At 28.1% G+C, this 15,642-nt stretch overlaps 1 protein-coding gene across 1 annotated transcript in view; it reads right to left on the reverse strand.

Annotated features, from left to right (window-relative positions):
- LOC107454944 (cell adhesion molecule Dscam1-like) overlaps positions 1-15,642 on the reverse strand; it is a 174,479-nt gene that overhangs the window by 21,403 nt on the left and 137,434 nt on the right. The window contains exons 6-7 of the mRNA XM_087157201.1: positions 9,988-10,157; positions 3,178-3,309 (exon numbers count right to left, since the gene is read on the reverse strand). Coding sequence (XP_087013327.1) covers positions 3,178-3,309; positions 9,988-10,157 — 302 coding nt within the window. The remainder of the gene's footprint in view (positions 1-3,177; positions 3,310-9,987; positions 10,158-15,642) is intronic.

Below are 15,642 nucleotides of genomic sequence, written 5' to 3' on the forward strand. Positions count from 1 at the left end.
GCCATTTATTTGAATTCAAATTTATTTTAATGATTTAGTATTTACTAAAAAGATGTAATTTTTTTTAAAAAAAAAGTTGTTATATGGATTTGAATGATTGTTTTGAATTCTTAGAATTTTGTGCATTTGCAATGTATCTAAGTTAGTAGCGAGCGAAGCGAGCTTAATTTGCGAAGCAAACCATATAAGATTGCGTAGCAATTTTCGGGGGTTGGTGAGCGTTAGCGAGCAGGGGGTGCAGCCCACTAGTGCAGAAATATTTGTCCATTAAATCCAGATGCTCCTTGTACCATTAGATTTTTGCCTTCTTGCTGCTTTTTGGAGCAGCAAGGAGGAAAAATTCTGTGACTTATTTTGAAGGTCATGCCAATATATGTTCTAGCCGTCAGGACTATCTAAGTTCTGTTTTTTCTCATTACTGAATAGTGTAGATAACCATTTATTGTCATACGACATGTGATCTTTTGCCCAGTTCAATCTTGTCAGTTTATGATATGATTTAAGACATGGATTGCTGCGAAATATATTTCAAAATGATATATTTGCATTCTCGAATACGTCTATGAATGGTGTCCTAAGACACTTCTACACCAATCGTGCTTTTTATTTTGCAAAATTGTAATATTTTGCTTTGATACTAATCTCTAAATTTGCCTATCATTCTGAGCACTCGTTGTACGCTGTCGATCTTACTTTTCGTGTGAAATAATTTTTTTTCTTCAACACTTCACAGAAACTGCTCTTTGATCTATTTAAAATGATAGAAAATTCAAAAACCATCCTTTTCTGGATTTTAATTTATAAAATTGCATTATTTTTTTGCAATCTTTCGGCGTTGTGAGTGTCAGAGCATTTGATTATTAATAACCTGATTGCTTTCATGCTTTCCAGGAAAAATGCCTCTTTTAAAATGCCACTTTTAGGAATATTTATCAATCTTAAATTCATTAAGAAATTCTTAAAATGTAAAAATTTTTGAGATAGTCATTTAAAATTTTTTTTTTAAAATCACAATATTAAGTAATAAAATTCATTTTAATTAACAAAAATATTTTGATAACATTCCAATTAGATTATAACTTAAGAATTTTTGAATTATTATGCCATATATTTTTAAATTGAAATGCTAGATATTAACGAATTTCACTGAGTGCTTTAAGTTTTGAGACAGACTGCAAATATTTTTAAAAACGATTCCAATTGTGCCAATTAACATTGTATAATGGTAAGTTAACGTAACTCCCAGGGTAAGTTGATATAGCATGGTGATTTAACAGATTCAGTTGAATCAACACAAGTAAATAACTGCTTCTAATTTTGTTCCTAAACCTTTTTGGTTTACTTCGGGTAAATATTTTAATAGGAGAGTGCTTTTTTCTGATTAAAACTTTCACGAGACTTTGAAATTTTGTATAAGGTATCTAAAAACTTTATAATACGGCTGTAATTTTATCAAGGATTTAATAAATACAAAAATTTAATATTATCCATTAGAATAATAAATTATTTATCATTGCCTGATAAAATCTAAATTTAAAAAGTATGATATTACTTGTTACTAGCTCTATGCTAACATGATACTTAACAAGAATGTCACCCAACCTCAAACCTCAACAAAAATATTTCACCAAGCACTCCTAAAATAGCCTATTTTGGGCCACTGGCTTAAGGAATTACAGTTTCGTGTCAAGACTTTGGCAATGTGGACAACATTCCTTATAAGCCACTTTTTCCTTCGTGGCAAGCTGGTTCCTATGTTCCTAAAGTGGAGTGGGCTTCAAGCCATCACTAAGGATTGAACTTGAGTCCTTCACATTAACAGTAGTGTTACTCTGAAGCATCTCAAATATAGTTAAATAGATATTTTGAGGAAGAAATTAGTTAAAGTGCATTAAAATTTTACGATATTTCTTTTTTATCTTCTAAACGTTTTAGTTTTTTACGCAAATTAAAATGCAATCTTAGAGTGAGCTGATAATGAATACGAAAGCAATGATTTATAGAGTTTAATATGTTAATAGTTAATTACATTAATAATATGTTAATAGTAATTTAATAATTAGTTTAATATGTTCTAACTACAGTGATGTGTTTTAAACATATCAGGAAAAGCAATGGAATAACTAATAAATTAATACAATCAGGGTTTCTTAAATTAGATCAACAGACTTCATGTTCGTAATTCAAAGTGTTTTTATCTAATGCCAATGCAAGTAGTTAACTTGAAAATCAAAGAAAACAATTGAAACTACATCACGAATTTTTGAAATATTTTAATAAATGCAACGGTCACATTACGGTTTTTCTTCAAAATGTCAACCATCAACCATAAGCACATGCTATAAACGGCAGCTAAAACTTGAATTTATCAAAATGCAATATAAGATTAAGTGGAAAAAGAGGATTACTGTGTTATTTGTGGGATAATTTTAGGACTGAAACCAAGATATCTGAGTGAAAATATCTATTCCCTGTCACGCGAATTTCCTGCAATTTTTTCTATAACTGTAACTCTTTTTATACATTTTTTATAAAAATCCATTTAATTTAGGTCACCCTGTTTAAAATACGAGTAAAAACACTAATAAGACAAAAGAAAAAAATAGTCTGAGGATTAATTTTCCATAAAACATATTTTAAACTCAAAAAGAAATCTCTTTTATAATTAGTTAAAAAAAATATGATATTCTACCGGATTATTTATGGAAGGCAGTTAGAAAAAAAAACGAGTTCTAAAGATATTTTGTATCGATTTAAAAATTGTGGTGATCTTCTTTCTAGAAAACAAAACTTCTAGGGAGAAAGTATTATTTTAATTTAACAATAAAAGAGTCTAAAGATTTATTCTTTTTAAATTGGTTACTTATGTGGATTTAATTTTTTTCATATTTCTTTTGTTATGAAAAAAATTAAAAGAAGATACCATATTTTTTCACGTTAGATAATAAGAAGCTTTCTCTCACGTTAGAAGTTTTCTCTAAAACAGTATTTAAAAGAAGTATTTTCTGCCAGAATCATTTTTAAAGAATAAAAAATGATCTAAGAAAAGAAGAAAACAAATTTGATTTTTCAAAAGCATTTCTTAGATTTACGCTTTCATTGTAAATTCTTGCAAACGATTTTGAAACGCTCTAAAATGAAGTGAAGAGAAGAGAATTGAGAAAAGAATGCAATTACCTCCATTCTTCCAGTATCGGACGTGATATTTGAGGACGTGGCTGTTGCTGGGCAAAGGGGGTTGCCAAGACACTCTAGTTGAGCGACTGGTGATTTCCGTTATGCGTACTCCTCTCGGAGATGCTGAAGGTTCTGCAATAAAAAAGGAAAAATCTCATTATTGGAACCTTTAGTGGAATGCTCATGTTTACTCGGACGAACAAAAGGATGCTGCTGGTTCTTTTGCTTCTCTTTTGATTCAAGAATGAATGGTATGACACGTAAAAGACGTTAACAGATATGTCAGAAACCATTAATTCTGAAAAGAAGAAGGGAAAAAAGTTCCTATGAAAAGGGAAAGTTTCTGGGAAGCATCTTACGTCTTTCGTTGTAACACTTATGACAGGCAGACGATTTTATTGGAGTTGAATTCAATTCTCTCTGGAAAAGGTTTTTTGTTGTATAGGGATTGGCAACACCAATTGTGCCAGATGAAACACCGATGTTTTGTTATTTGGTTTGATGTAGAAGTGAAATAAATAGTGTTAGAAATGTTCTTTGAGATTTTCTCATATATTGGAAGACTTATTTCTTACATTAACAAAAGAAAAATGTAGGTGCAATTTGTTTTGAACAGAGATTTCAGAAAAGAAAAAACGAAAATAGAGTTTCCATTGCAATTCACGATAATATTTTTCTTTAAGTAACATATATTTAAATTTTCTAATAGTTGAAAACCTTTATTTCAGTCTTACCAAGAACTTTTATTTGTTCGACTGAACTTTTTTTAAAAATTCTTTCAGTATCTAGTATCAGGACTTTTTGACTGATGCGTTAATAGGTTTCAGTTGATGTTTTTAATTTTTTTTCTGAGATTTAGAAAATAATAGTGCTTTTTTTTAGAAGTCATGACTTGACTACACTCAGGTAAATAAAGAAAACAACACAAATGAAACTAGTATTTAAATAACACAAGCTTAAAAAACACTTTTTAGAATAAGTTTTATAGGTATTAGTTATTATTTCTTTATTTTCATCTTAATCATTAAATTGTTCATCCTGTCGGTTACAGTGTAGTGACAGCACAGTGGCAAAAACTCGAGGGGCCAATTAGATTAATTCTTTTCTTAAACACGAAATAACAATGAAATTTTATAATTTTTAGACTGTAATAACTTCATTAAATTTTTCCTTATATCTATCTTGCATTTTTCAAAAAAAGTAAACATTCAAATTTCATTATCGAATTTATACACGATCGTTCATACGTTGCCATTCTTAATGTAATAATAAATGTGAGTATATATATATTTAACCTCTCTTGATATTGATTTAGGTCACTGATGTATCGTGCTTTTAGGCTCAAATTAGTGACACACCCGTAAATTGCACTCCGGAATTCCGCGGCGAAGATTCTGATCGGAGCAGGGACTGCATGGCTATTACACGTGGCATTTAATCGATGCTAAGGCTTCCTAAATATTGCTACAGGGTGTAATGTATCAATGAATTTTCAACAGAATGCATATCGGTGTGCAATATGTCCTTACTTAAGCTGTCAGTGTCTGAATGCCAATACTGATTATCGGTGCTATTACTTTAAAATTATGTGTCTAAATATAATTCTACGTTTATCATCGGTTGCTTTAGCAAAACAAATATTGTTTTGATAACTAGATAAAACTATTATGTGTAGTGAGCTATTCGATTTAAGGCAATTTTAAAATATAAGCTGAAATGAAACACGTTTTTGTTAAGAAATATGCATTTAATTTGTGCCAAATTGATTTTATAATAAAATATTTCATTATTTCAAAAAATTTGTTTATTTTTTTTCATTAGAATTTTTGCAAACTACGATTTAAATTGATTTTTTACTTTTTTAAACTATTGTGAATTAGATTTTAAGTAATTTAAAGTAATATTGATGTATCTATATTTGCTTATACTTTTAGAATTTTTATTATGAAATGACGGTAAAATAATCTTTCTGATTATTCATACAGCTTACTGTTAAAAACCTTTTTTTACCTTTACGGTTTTGAAACCGTATACAACTGGTACAGTTAAAAATCCGCAAATACAGAACAATAGGGTTTTGTAACCATTCTTTTAAAATATTGCATAGTTAAACTAGCATAGTTTCTAAACTATAGAAATAAAACTTATACTACATTGGAGTTCTGGCTGCTGCGCCATCTATGTGTTAAATATAGTTTCGTATTTTAATAGTCTAAGGTTACCGATTGAGCAGTGCAGTACAGTAGAAACTTTTTATGTATTGAAGGAATAAAAGAAATATTGTGGTAAGAATGCTGGGAATCGAACCCTGTTCAACTGGTCATGAGATTGACCGATTAGCTCTCTCAGCTGTTGCACGTACCCAACTGCACGGGACAAAATAGTTTCGAAATTTGGGTCTAGTTGGCGTGGATAGAATTCCGGTTGTTAAACCGTATTGGGTAAAAGCAATCAATAAACGCTTACATTTAAAAGTTTGAATATCCTTTTTTTTATGGTTATTTGACTGCTTTCGTAGATTAAGGTAAAATAACAATTAAATAAATTGCTATTTAACTACATTTATCCAGAGTTTTCTAATAGTTTATTTATTTATTTTTATTAACTAGATTGATATATTTTTTTTAAAAATTGTATTATTTTTTATTGAAATTATCACTACCTGCTGTGAGTTTTATTTTTTAAAGCTAATTTTGATTTACCATCAATCTTATTTATAGTAATTCAATGTAAAGCATATGTATTCTCTATTTTTTCGAATAATTATGTATTTTTCTCATTACATTTTCTTAGGAAAACAAGTATATTAAAATTTTTTACTCTTTGATTTAAAAAAATCGTCAAGTTCAGTTTTTAAGGTAAGTTTCAAAGAATATAATTCTATAAGGGGACACATCACTATGATTGTTCAGTGAAAGAATGAGAAAATTATTTGATCGCATAATAAAGGAAATTTTTTTCCTATGAATATATGATATGCGTCGATAAAATTAGTTTCCTTTAATTTGAATAATAACCTATATTTTTATAATTGTCATTCTAAAAAAGATACAACAAATTTCATTTAATTTAAAAATACAATTAGATTTTAACTTATTTTCTACTTAATAAATTTAATAATAAATATTTTTTTCTGTGAAGTCGCATTTGTGCGGAATTCAAATTTTACAAATAGTTTTTATTTGACTGCCAATGCATTTACACGTATATTGGAGACCATTATAAATTTACTGTAAAGTTTCGGCTTAATATACGATATTTTCTTTCACTTATACTTTTTGAATATTTAAGGCTTACATGAAGTATTAATAAGATCAATCTAATATAACCTTGACCATATTCTGCTAAATCATGAATTTTCTACTTATTTTTGTTTTGTTATTTATACTTGTCATTAACCACTTTAACTTCTTTTAGAAAGGGTTTTCATTGTTGAGACTTCACTAGTTGCAACTTTCTATTTTTATAACTTATAAATTTGTATTTTTAAGATTTATCTTTACAAGAAATTTTTTTCTTACTTTTCAATAATAAACGAAAACAACTGCCTTTAACTTTGGATCTCTAAGATCTTCTTTCAAAAAATAAAGAATTAGTTTCCAATATATAAGCCACCTCTATACTATATAATTTGTATTAAATTCTTTATTTTAACAAATATCAAATCTGGGATATACAAATATATTTTTGTCAATGTACAATTCATTTTATTAAATGTTCATTCGTTAAATTCTGAAGATAAAAATGTTTTTTCATACTGAAAATAGTTATAATGTTTTAAAAATACAATGAAGCAATCTTAAATGAGAAAAAGTAAAAATTCTAGTATAAATATAATAAAAAGTAATAAATAATTAATAAGTAATAAATAAAAAGTAATAATACATGACACAAATAAATATTTAAGGGAGTTAAAAATAAAGAAATTATCGAAATTCAACGAACCACTAGTGAGAAAAGTGGGACTGAAAACAGCAAGAACGGTTTGATGGCACAATAAAACTAAGACGAGTTAAAAGGTAACTACTAAAAAGGCATCCAAGTTACATCTGACAATCACATTGGTTTTTGATATTTTTTTATCCCGCCCTCCCCAAAAGAGACTTTTAAGCTTTATATATATTTTTCGCTGAAGCTTAAATATTTATTGGCTTCCCCTATTTTAATCTAAAGGAAACCACTAAGCTATCGCGCCTCAATTTTATCCCTAATGTCTACGTATTTATAGCTTCCTTTTTGAAAAGTGCTAAAAATATACATTAAGGGCTGTTATAAAGCAACACCAAGTATTAACTGGATTTTTAATAAGGAAATATATGAGTGAAGAAAATCGAAACTAGTAAATATAGTGTGCGGTAAAATTTGAATAAAATATGCTACATTCAAAATAATTTATAAACAATTTTTTTAGAAAGCTATTTTGCTTTGTTTGCGATCCAATATTCATTAAGACAACTAAAAGATTTCTTTAACGAACTAAATCTTCTTTCAAACTTTAATCCTTTCAGTTCATTGCTTTTTATCAAAGGAAATATTCTAGCTTTTAAAGAGTAAAAGCATCATCATTTAAAAGAATAGGCGATTCTAAGTTTCTGAACAGACTTTTTCTGACATTTAACGTTTTCTCTAAACTCTTTTTATCCACTTTTCATTAACTAGGTAAATATTATACTTTTATTCATTCATCTGATTGTTGAAACGCTGAATACAAATTTCTTTCAGTGTTCTTTTTCCCGAAAACAATTCTTTGAATTGTAGTTTAGAATTTTTTTAAAAAAATGCTTTCCGTTTTATCTATAAGAGTTTTCTTTTATCTGTTAGAAAATAGAATGAATAGTTTGAAATACAAATTGAAGGATGATGACTAATTTTTTATTTTTGCTAAAAACAAACAAACAAACTTTATTTTAAATATATTTGGCCAAGTTTGGTTTTAAAGCTGATGTTTAATAGAGAGGTAACAAAGCTTCTGCTCTTGAAACTTCAAAAAAAGTTTGATAAAACTTTATTTTTCTTCATTTAATATAAATAATGTATAAGCTACTCAAAAATGGCTGAAGATTTGAAAAATTGATTAGAAAAATGGAAGGCAATTAATCGTATGTCTATATAATCGTATGTTTAAAGCATTCTATGTAGGAAACCAGCTATATTATTCCCACAAAATTTCACAATTAGTTTTAGAGTTCGTTGTTAGATGGCGTTGCTAATCAAAAAACTATTATAGAATGTTGTATGCAGCTTGTCCGATCATTCCAATGGAAATAAAAACACGAGCTTCTGTTAATTTTGCCCTTTAGACTGCATAATGTTAGTAAAGAGTTTTTTTTAAAAATGACTTATTAATGAATTCTCATATTTGGTATCGTCATTTGCTAACGAACTCTACTTGTTCGAGCGAACGAGAATTAAAATTTAAAGTACAGGCATCATAAAAAACAGACCACCCTGAATTTGATCTAATAATCGGATCTCCACATTCTAGAACTCAATCTTAATGTATCGAGAAAGTGACTTCAAATATGTTAATTAATTAGCATAGACGATATTTGAAGTTACGAAATCGGACACGAAAACGTACTTTCTCTCAATAAATGTGTCTTGGATGGATTCGGATTTCTGATCCCTAAAATATAAGGGACACTCTCAATCTGGGAAAAACGGTTCCAATAGTTTTGTCAGGAGAGCGTCCAAAGCTTGGACGCCTTATTGTTAAATTTAATTTGTGCGTTTTTCGCCATATCTGGGAACTTTTTAAACAAATTGAAGACTTTTCACACACAATAATAAAATTCGTTCATCCATAGAAAATCCCATAAGAAATAACTTTAAATAAATATTTATTACTTTTTATTATTTTACTTAGCAATAATGAAAAAAAAAAAAGGTTTAATTGCGAGCTAAATTTTTACACCATTTTAAAGAATGTATTTTTACAAGGCAAAATACAAAATTTGAGCGAAATTGGTCAAATAGTTTCTTAGAACTTGAATTTTTAAATTACGAATTTTTTAAAATTTAATTTCTCAGGAACTATTCTCAAGAGCTTTTAACTTTTTAGTAATTTTTAATTGAATATCATTTTTATTAAAAATTGGTTTTCTAAAATGAAACTTGAGGAATTTATATAAATTTCTCAAATAAAAAGAATTTTTTTCTTCTTCATTGATAAATCGTATAGAAATATTTTAGAAATGATTTTCTCAAATGAAAATTTGAGGAATTCATACGAATTTCTCAAATTAAATGAATTTTTTTCTTTTGCAATGATTAATTACATGAGAATATTTAAAAAAATCATTCTGTCAAATGAAATTTGAAGAATTCATATAAAATGAAATGAGTTCTTTTCTTCTGCAGTGGTTAATTGCATAAAAACATTTTAAAATGATTCTCTCAAATGAAGTTTGAGGAATTCATTGGAATTTCTCAAATGAAATGAATTTTTTTCCTCTGCATTGGTAAATCGCATAGAAATATTTTGAAAATGATTTTCTAAAAGCAAAATTGAGGAATTCATATGGATTTCTCAAATTAAAGGATTTTTTTCTTTTGCATTGATTAATTGTATAAAAATATTTTGAAAGTTATTCTCTGAAAGGTTTTTTTATCCCCTTTTTGTGAAAACTTGTAATTTTAAATTTTTTTTCTCGTTTGAATTCAATGTTTTGAAACTGTAAGTTTCTATTACCCAAATGATCCCATTTTTTCCCACCTTATTTTTTTGAAGATTTGTTACTTCCAAACAATTCAGAAATTGAATTTTTTCTCCTATCGTAAATTTCTAAGTTTACTAAGAGCAAGAATTACCTAGAACATCGAGAGTGACTTCTCCTTTGTGTTCACCATAATCATTCTTTGCAATACAAGTGTACAATCCTGCATCAATTTGTTGACTGTCCCGAATAAGAAGTTCGAAATTGTACTGTTCATATTTCGTGTATGTGGCAGGATTCGAACGACGCTGATTTGCTTCGAATCTGAAATAAAGATAAGCAACTTATATTTTTAATTGTTTCATCTTTTTAAATGTCAAACTAATATCTAAACATCGAAATAATATTTTTCTTTAGTTTAAAGAAGCTAAATTTTATTATTTAAGTTTTTAACAGAATTTTTTTTATTGATATCTAAAGTCACAATTGACAGGCACACTGTAAAAAAATTCTTGATCAAATTACGGTGTAAAATACCGGTGCTTAGGGCGCATCATCCATGAAACCCATTTTTACCGAAAAATATTATTCCGTAATTTTTACAAAAGTATTTATTTATTTAGATTGACTCAGTAATTTTAGGGTAATTATTACTGTAAAAATTACGGTACATGGGACTTTTTGATAGTGTCAGATGTACAGAAAAACAAAACGAAAAACGGACCCCCCTGAATAAATTTTTAATCTAATTATCGGATCTTCACGTCTTAGGACTCAATCTTAATTAATTTGAGGGGGTGACCTCAAATAGGTTAATTAATTAGTGTAGAATATATTTCAAGGAATGAAATCAGATACAAAAATGTACTTTCTCTGAATAAACATAACTTTTTTTTCTCCAGTGGATTTAGATTTCTGACCCCCATAATACAGGAGGTAGCCGCAATTTGGAAATAGGATTTCGTAGTTTGGTCAGCAAAGCGATCCTAAGTTTGAACTCTTTAATGATAATTTTACTTTTTGAGTGGAATTTTTTGCATGGAATTATCTTTGGATAAACAAATTTTATAATTCTGTGCAAAAATTTTTCAATCCAATTTAAAAGTTCTCAAGATATGACAGAATATGCATAAAATAAAATTAATATTAAGGGTCCAAATTTTGGATCACTCTCCTGACAAGAGCATGGGGACTACATTTCTTTGATTGTGGCTACCCTCTATATTTCGGGAGTCAGAAATCCAAATCCGTTTGAATAAAAGTTATGTTTATTCGAAGAAAGTACATTTTTGTGCTCGCTTGATACGTTTTTGTTTTTGTTTCGTTCATTTTGATACGTTTTTGATTTCGCAACTTAAAATATTGTTTTCACTAATTAATTAACATATTTGAGGTCAGCCCTTCGAAAAATTAAGATGAGTCCTAAAACGGGAAGATCCGATAGTAGATTAAAAGTTATCAAAAGTCTGTTTTTTTTTGGCACACTATACAACAGCAACGGAAGCGCCACTGTTCAGGTATATATAAAAAGATAAGAAGAGTGCACTGTATAGATATTAATAGCTGATAAACAATTTTTCTCAAGAGTTTTAAAGTGAATGTTAAGTTTACTGCTGAAGTGGTTACTCAGGAGTTGACAGGAGTGGTTACTCAGATGACTCACTGCACTTTACATAAGTCACAAGTTGTGACTTTTAGATTACCTCTAATCACTTTATCAGCAGCAGAAATAGATTCATTAGAGATAGTGAAGTTTACTTGCTCTGTATCTTGACAAATCTGATGTTGATGTCTGATGTACACAAATTTTTTTATACCATTTGTTAACAGCAATCCTCTTTAGATAATGCTCACTAAAGGCAAGCCATTATTTTATGATAAATGTCAGCATTAATCTCACCTTCAGCTACTTAAAACATCAATACTGCGTGTTGTTCTACTCTGGACGCATTTATCTTTAATAAGACTTTACATTCACTTTAAATGCTGTCACGCAAACTATTATTTATGAATAATTTATAATGCCCTCCTATTACTTTCCTTTCTAACTCTCAATGGAGTGGCTGCAATTACTACTGCATTTCTAACGCTATCGTACACTGCCTCTTATTATCAAATGCACCGATATTGATTCAAGAATATTATTTTAAGAGATTGTAAATGATCTTTAGCATGTATAATGATTAGGTTCACTGAAAGTTAGCAATGAAAATAAGTAAAACGTTCTTGATTTTTCATGCATTAAATTTTCATGAGATCATTAGGAGGCATATCGTATTTGGAAACTAGAACGCTCCAATTCCAAATTTAGCATAAGCGTATGAGTGATCGTATTAATAGGATATTTCCTGCTATGATTTTCCATATTGGCATAAGTGTTCCCTGAATATTCCTTTCGAATTCTAACAAAAGAAACCACTGTAATAGAAAAATTGAATATTGATTGATTGATCAAAATGGTACGTGGTATGCTAGTTAATAGAAATAGCGAATAGTACGGTATCAATCAATAAACAAATTTATTATCCACTAACTCTCCTCCCGTATGAGCATTCCTTATTTTTATTTGTGTGTTTTTATTTTCTTTAATCATTTCTAAGTGTTTCTCAATGTTTTTTATTTACTTCTTACAAAATATTAAAGAATATACTAAATAATATGGGGAATATTGGTTTTTTATAAAATTTTATACATTGCATTATAAAAATAACGAATTTAGTAACAGTAAAATGAAGCTACATTTTTTAAATAACCTAATACCAAAATTCCAGAGTTATTTTAAGCTGCTTTTTTGTAGATTCGATGAAATTTAAATTTAACAATTTAAATTCCATCACCATTCATTTGTTAATGAACAGGAGAAAAATTCTGCTTAAGTTCTAAAAATTCTTTGTTTAGTGCTGCTATTAGAGTTACAGAAAACTACTCGCGCGTAAAAAGGAAGGATTTTTCTTTGTGAAATTTATTGGTTTATTTTACGTATTTTACAGTAAGTGAAAGTAAAAGTATATGTAACTTGTAGGATGCTGGTATTTTAGAGTATATTTAAGTCTTTAAGTCTTTTTTCAAAAGGTTTATATTTACAAGATATAGGTAAAATTATAAAAATATAATCATGCATTCAATGCATAACTATAAGTTATATATAATTTCACATGTTTATACATAGTTTTTTTTTATAATGTCCACTTTTTCTAGTTTTTTTCTAGTCAAATTTGAAGAAAAGTAATATGCAAATAAGGGTCGCAAATTGAAATTTAAACAGGGAAAAAACAAAAACGAATTGCTCGTAATTCTGAGGAAAGCGAGATAGTAAAAATTCATGACCTTCTTTATTGCTGGAGAAAACAGATAGGAATTGAAAGAAAATTATTAAAAGCATCTTCCAGTTTCTGCATGGAATAAAACTAGCATTGATGCTTTTTTAACAATTTTTTTTTCAATAGAAATTTTGCAGATTTCAAAAGCAAATTCTTTCTCCATCGCTGAAATATTGATTTACTTTCCCTTATGTATACACTTTATCTTGCTTTTTCGGCAAGGATTATAAAAATATATGAAAAATTCTCTATACTTTATTTGCTATTTTAAATACTGTACAAATTACGTATCTAGCATATAATTATATGCAATTTAAAACTTATAAAATATATGTTACATGAATGTTCTTTTCTCTGCTGAATGTTTCGTGAAGAATTTTTTCCTGTTACAAATTAGCTTTACTTTATTACAGGAAAAGAGAAAATCTATAAACATTTTCTTGGCGAGAGAGCATCTGCAGTTGTAGTTGCATAACAAAATATTTCTCATAAAAGATTCCTTCTGAACATAATATAGAAAAAGAAGATGGCCATTTTTCCAAAACAGAACAGCAATATAGTGGATTCACGCGGGTTTTATCACAGGCGGTGCAGGCCATCTTTTGGGATCGTCTGCAGAAAAGAAATTTCATCCGAGGCCAGCATCCCGTCTCTAATGCTCCGTTACGAGAGCTTTTTCAAGCTACAGAAGCTCAGGGAGGAGTTTATGAATGTTACATGATCGTCTGATGGAAGAATCTTATCTGGAAGAAAAGAAGCCCTATCCTCAGAAGAAAAGGAGTATAGAAAAAAAGGATAAGGAATGTTTATTCTAAAGGCAGTATAAGGCTTTCTTCCTTCTTTGTTCCGGCTTTGTTTGGTTGTATCTCGTTAGGCAGGGAAAACCAACGCGTTTTATAGAAGCTTTTGAAATTCGATGTTTTGGAAGAATATTTTTCGGTTTTTGAAGGGGTTTAGAAAAAAATGCTTTTATCCTCATTTACATAAGAAATCTAAAACTGAATAAGAAGTATTTTGAAAGGGAACTATTTTTTGAACATATCTTAATGCATTTCTATTTTCTTCCAATTATTCTTATAAATAATAATATTATTATTTGAGCTAATTCATATTTACCTCCATTTTTTTGATGTACTTAGATTTGGGAAATTTTGCATAAATTTTTCAAGATGTTTAAAAAGAAATGTTTTTACCCCCATTAACTTAAGAAATCTAAAACCGAGTATGAAGTATTTTCTAAAGGAACTATTTTTTGAACATATCTTAATGCATTTCTTTTTCCGTCCAATTATTTTTATGAATAATATTATTATTATATGAGCTAATTCATATTTACCTCAATTTTTTTGAAGTAATTAGATTTGGGAATTTTTGCATAAATTTTTCATGGTGTTTAAGAAATTTTTTTTTCTCCCTTATTAACATAAGAAATTTAAAATCGAGTAAAAAGTATTTTGTGAAGGAACTATTTTTTGAACATATCTTAATGCATTTATTTTTTTCCCAATTACTATTATAAATAAGTTTACTAATATTTCTCGCTTAGCTTAGATTTGGAATTTATACATTAATTTAGTGAAGTTTCTTACATAATTTTTTTTCGAAAAGCGAAAATTGTTATTTAATACCGAAAAGTGTAGTTATACTGATTTATATATTACACTTTCTTTGTATTGTTATGATTTCTAACAGCGAACGATTATTATGGGAAGGAATTTTTAATTAATAAACAGTAAAACTTCGAACAATAAATGAAACTTTATTAAAGAAATCTTATAAATCAAAAATTGAATTTTTTATGCAATGCACGTTTTTGGAAAAAACGAGCTTAAAATACCTTCCTTTCGGAAATGAGGATAATTATATATTACTCTTAATTTTAATACATAGTGAACGCTAGAAGATGGAGAAATTTTTGCCTCGTTTGACGAGTGAGAGTCATCATGCATTTCTTTCTTTAGAATAAATAAAAAGGAGGTGGCTAAAGTACTTTGCTACCAGTCTTTTTCCGGAAGAAATAAAGCGTAGATAACTATCACATCATATATATAACAATGTATTCAGAGTAGGTATCAGGTCAAATTTGGTAATTAATAAATTTTTTGTTTGTAACTTTGCGTTTTATATTTCAAATCACTTTTGTGTTTTCTAATTCACTTCTGGCAAGTCTAGAGAACGGGTGCTTATTTTTGAACGCTTAAAATATGTCGAATGTTATTTCCAATCTGTACATTTTTGAAGATTTTAATCAAGTAACATTTGACTATATTTAACAGTTTAGAGAAAACATTTTAAAATCTTGATAGTATATAGTGTAGGATGCCTGTGACAATAAATATAGGTCAACAAGATGAAATACGTTCTTAATTATTATATTAATATTAATTTTGTCTTAATGATGAGTACTTTGGCTGTATTGATTTTAATGTATCTTATTAAAAATACATTAAATACGTCCCGCTTTTAATGCATATTTATGAAATATAAAA

The sequence above is a fragment of the Parasteatoda tepidariorum genome, chromosome 2 (genome assembly GCF_982258835.1).
Source record: "Parasteatoda tepidariorum strain Cologne lab strain chromosome 2, Ptep-v5.0, whole genome shotgun sequence".
NCBI lineage: Eukaryota > Metazoa > Arthropoda > Arachnida > Araneae > Theridiidae > Parasteatoda > Parasteatoda tepidariorum.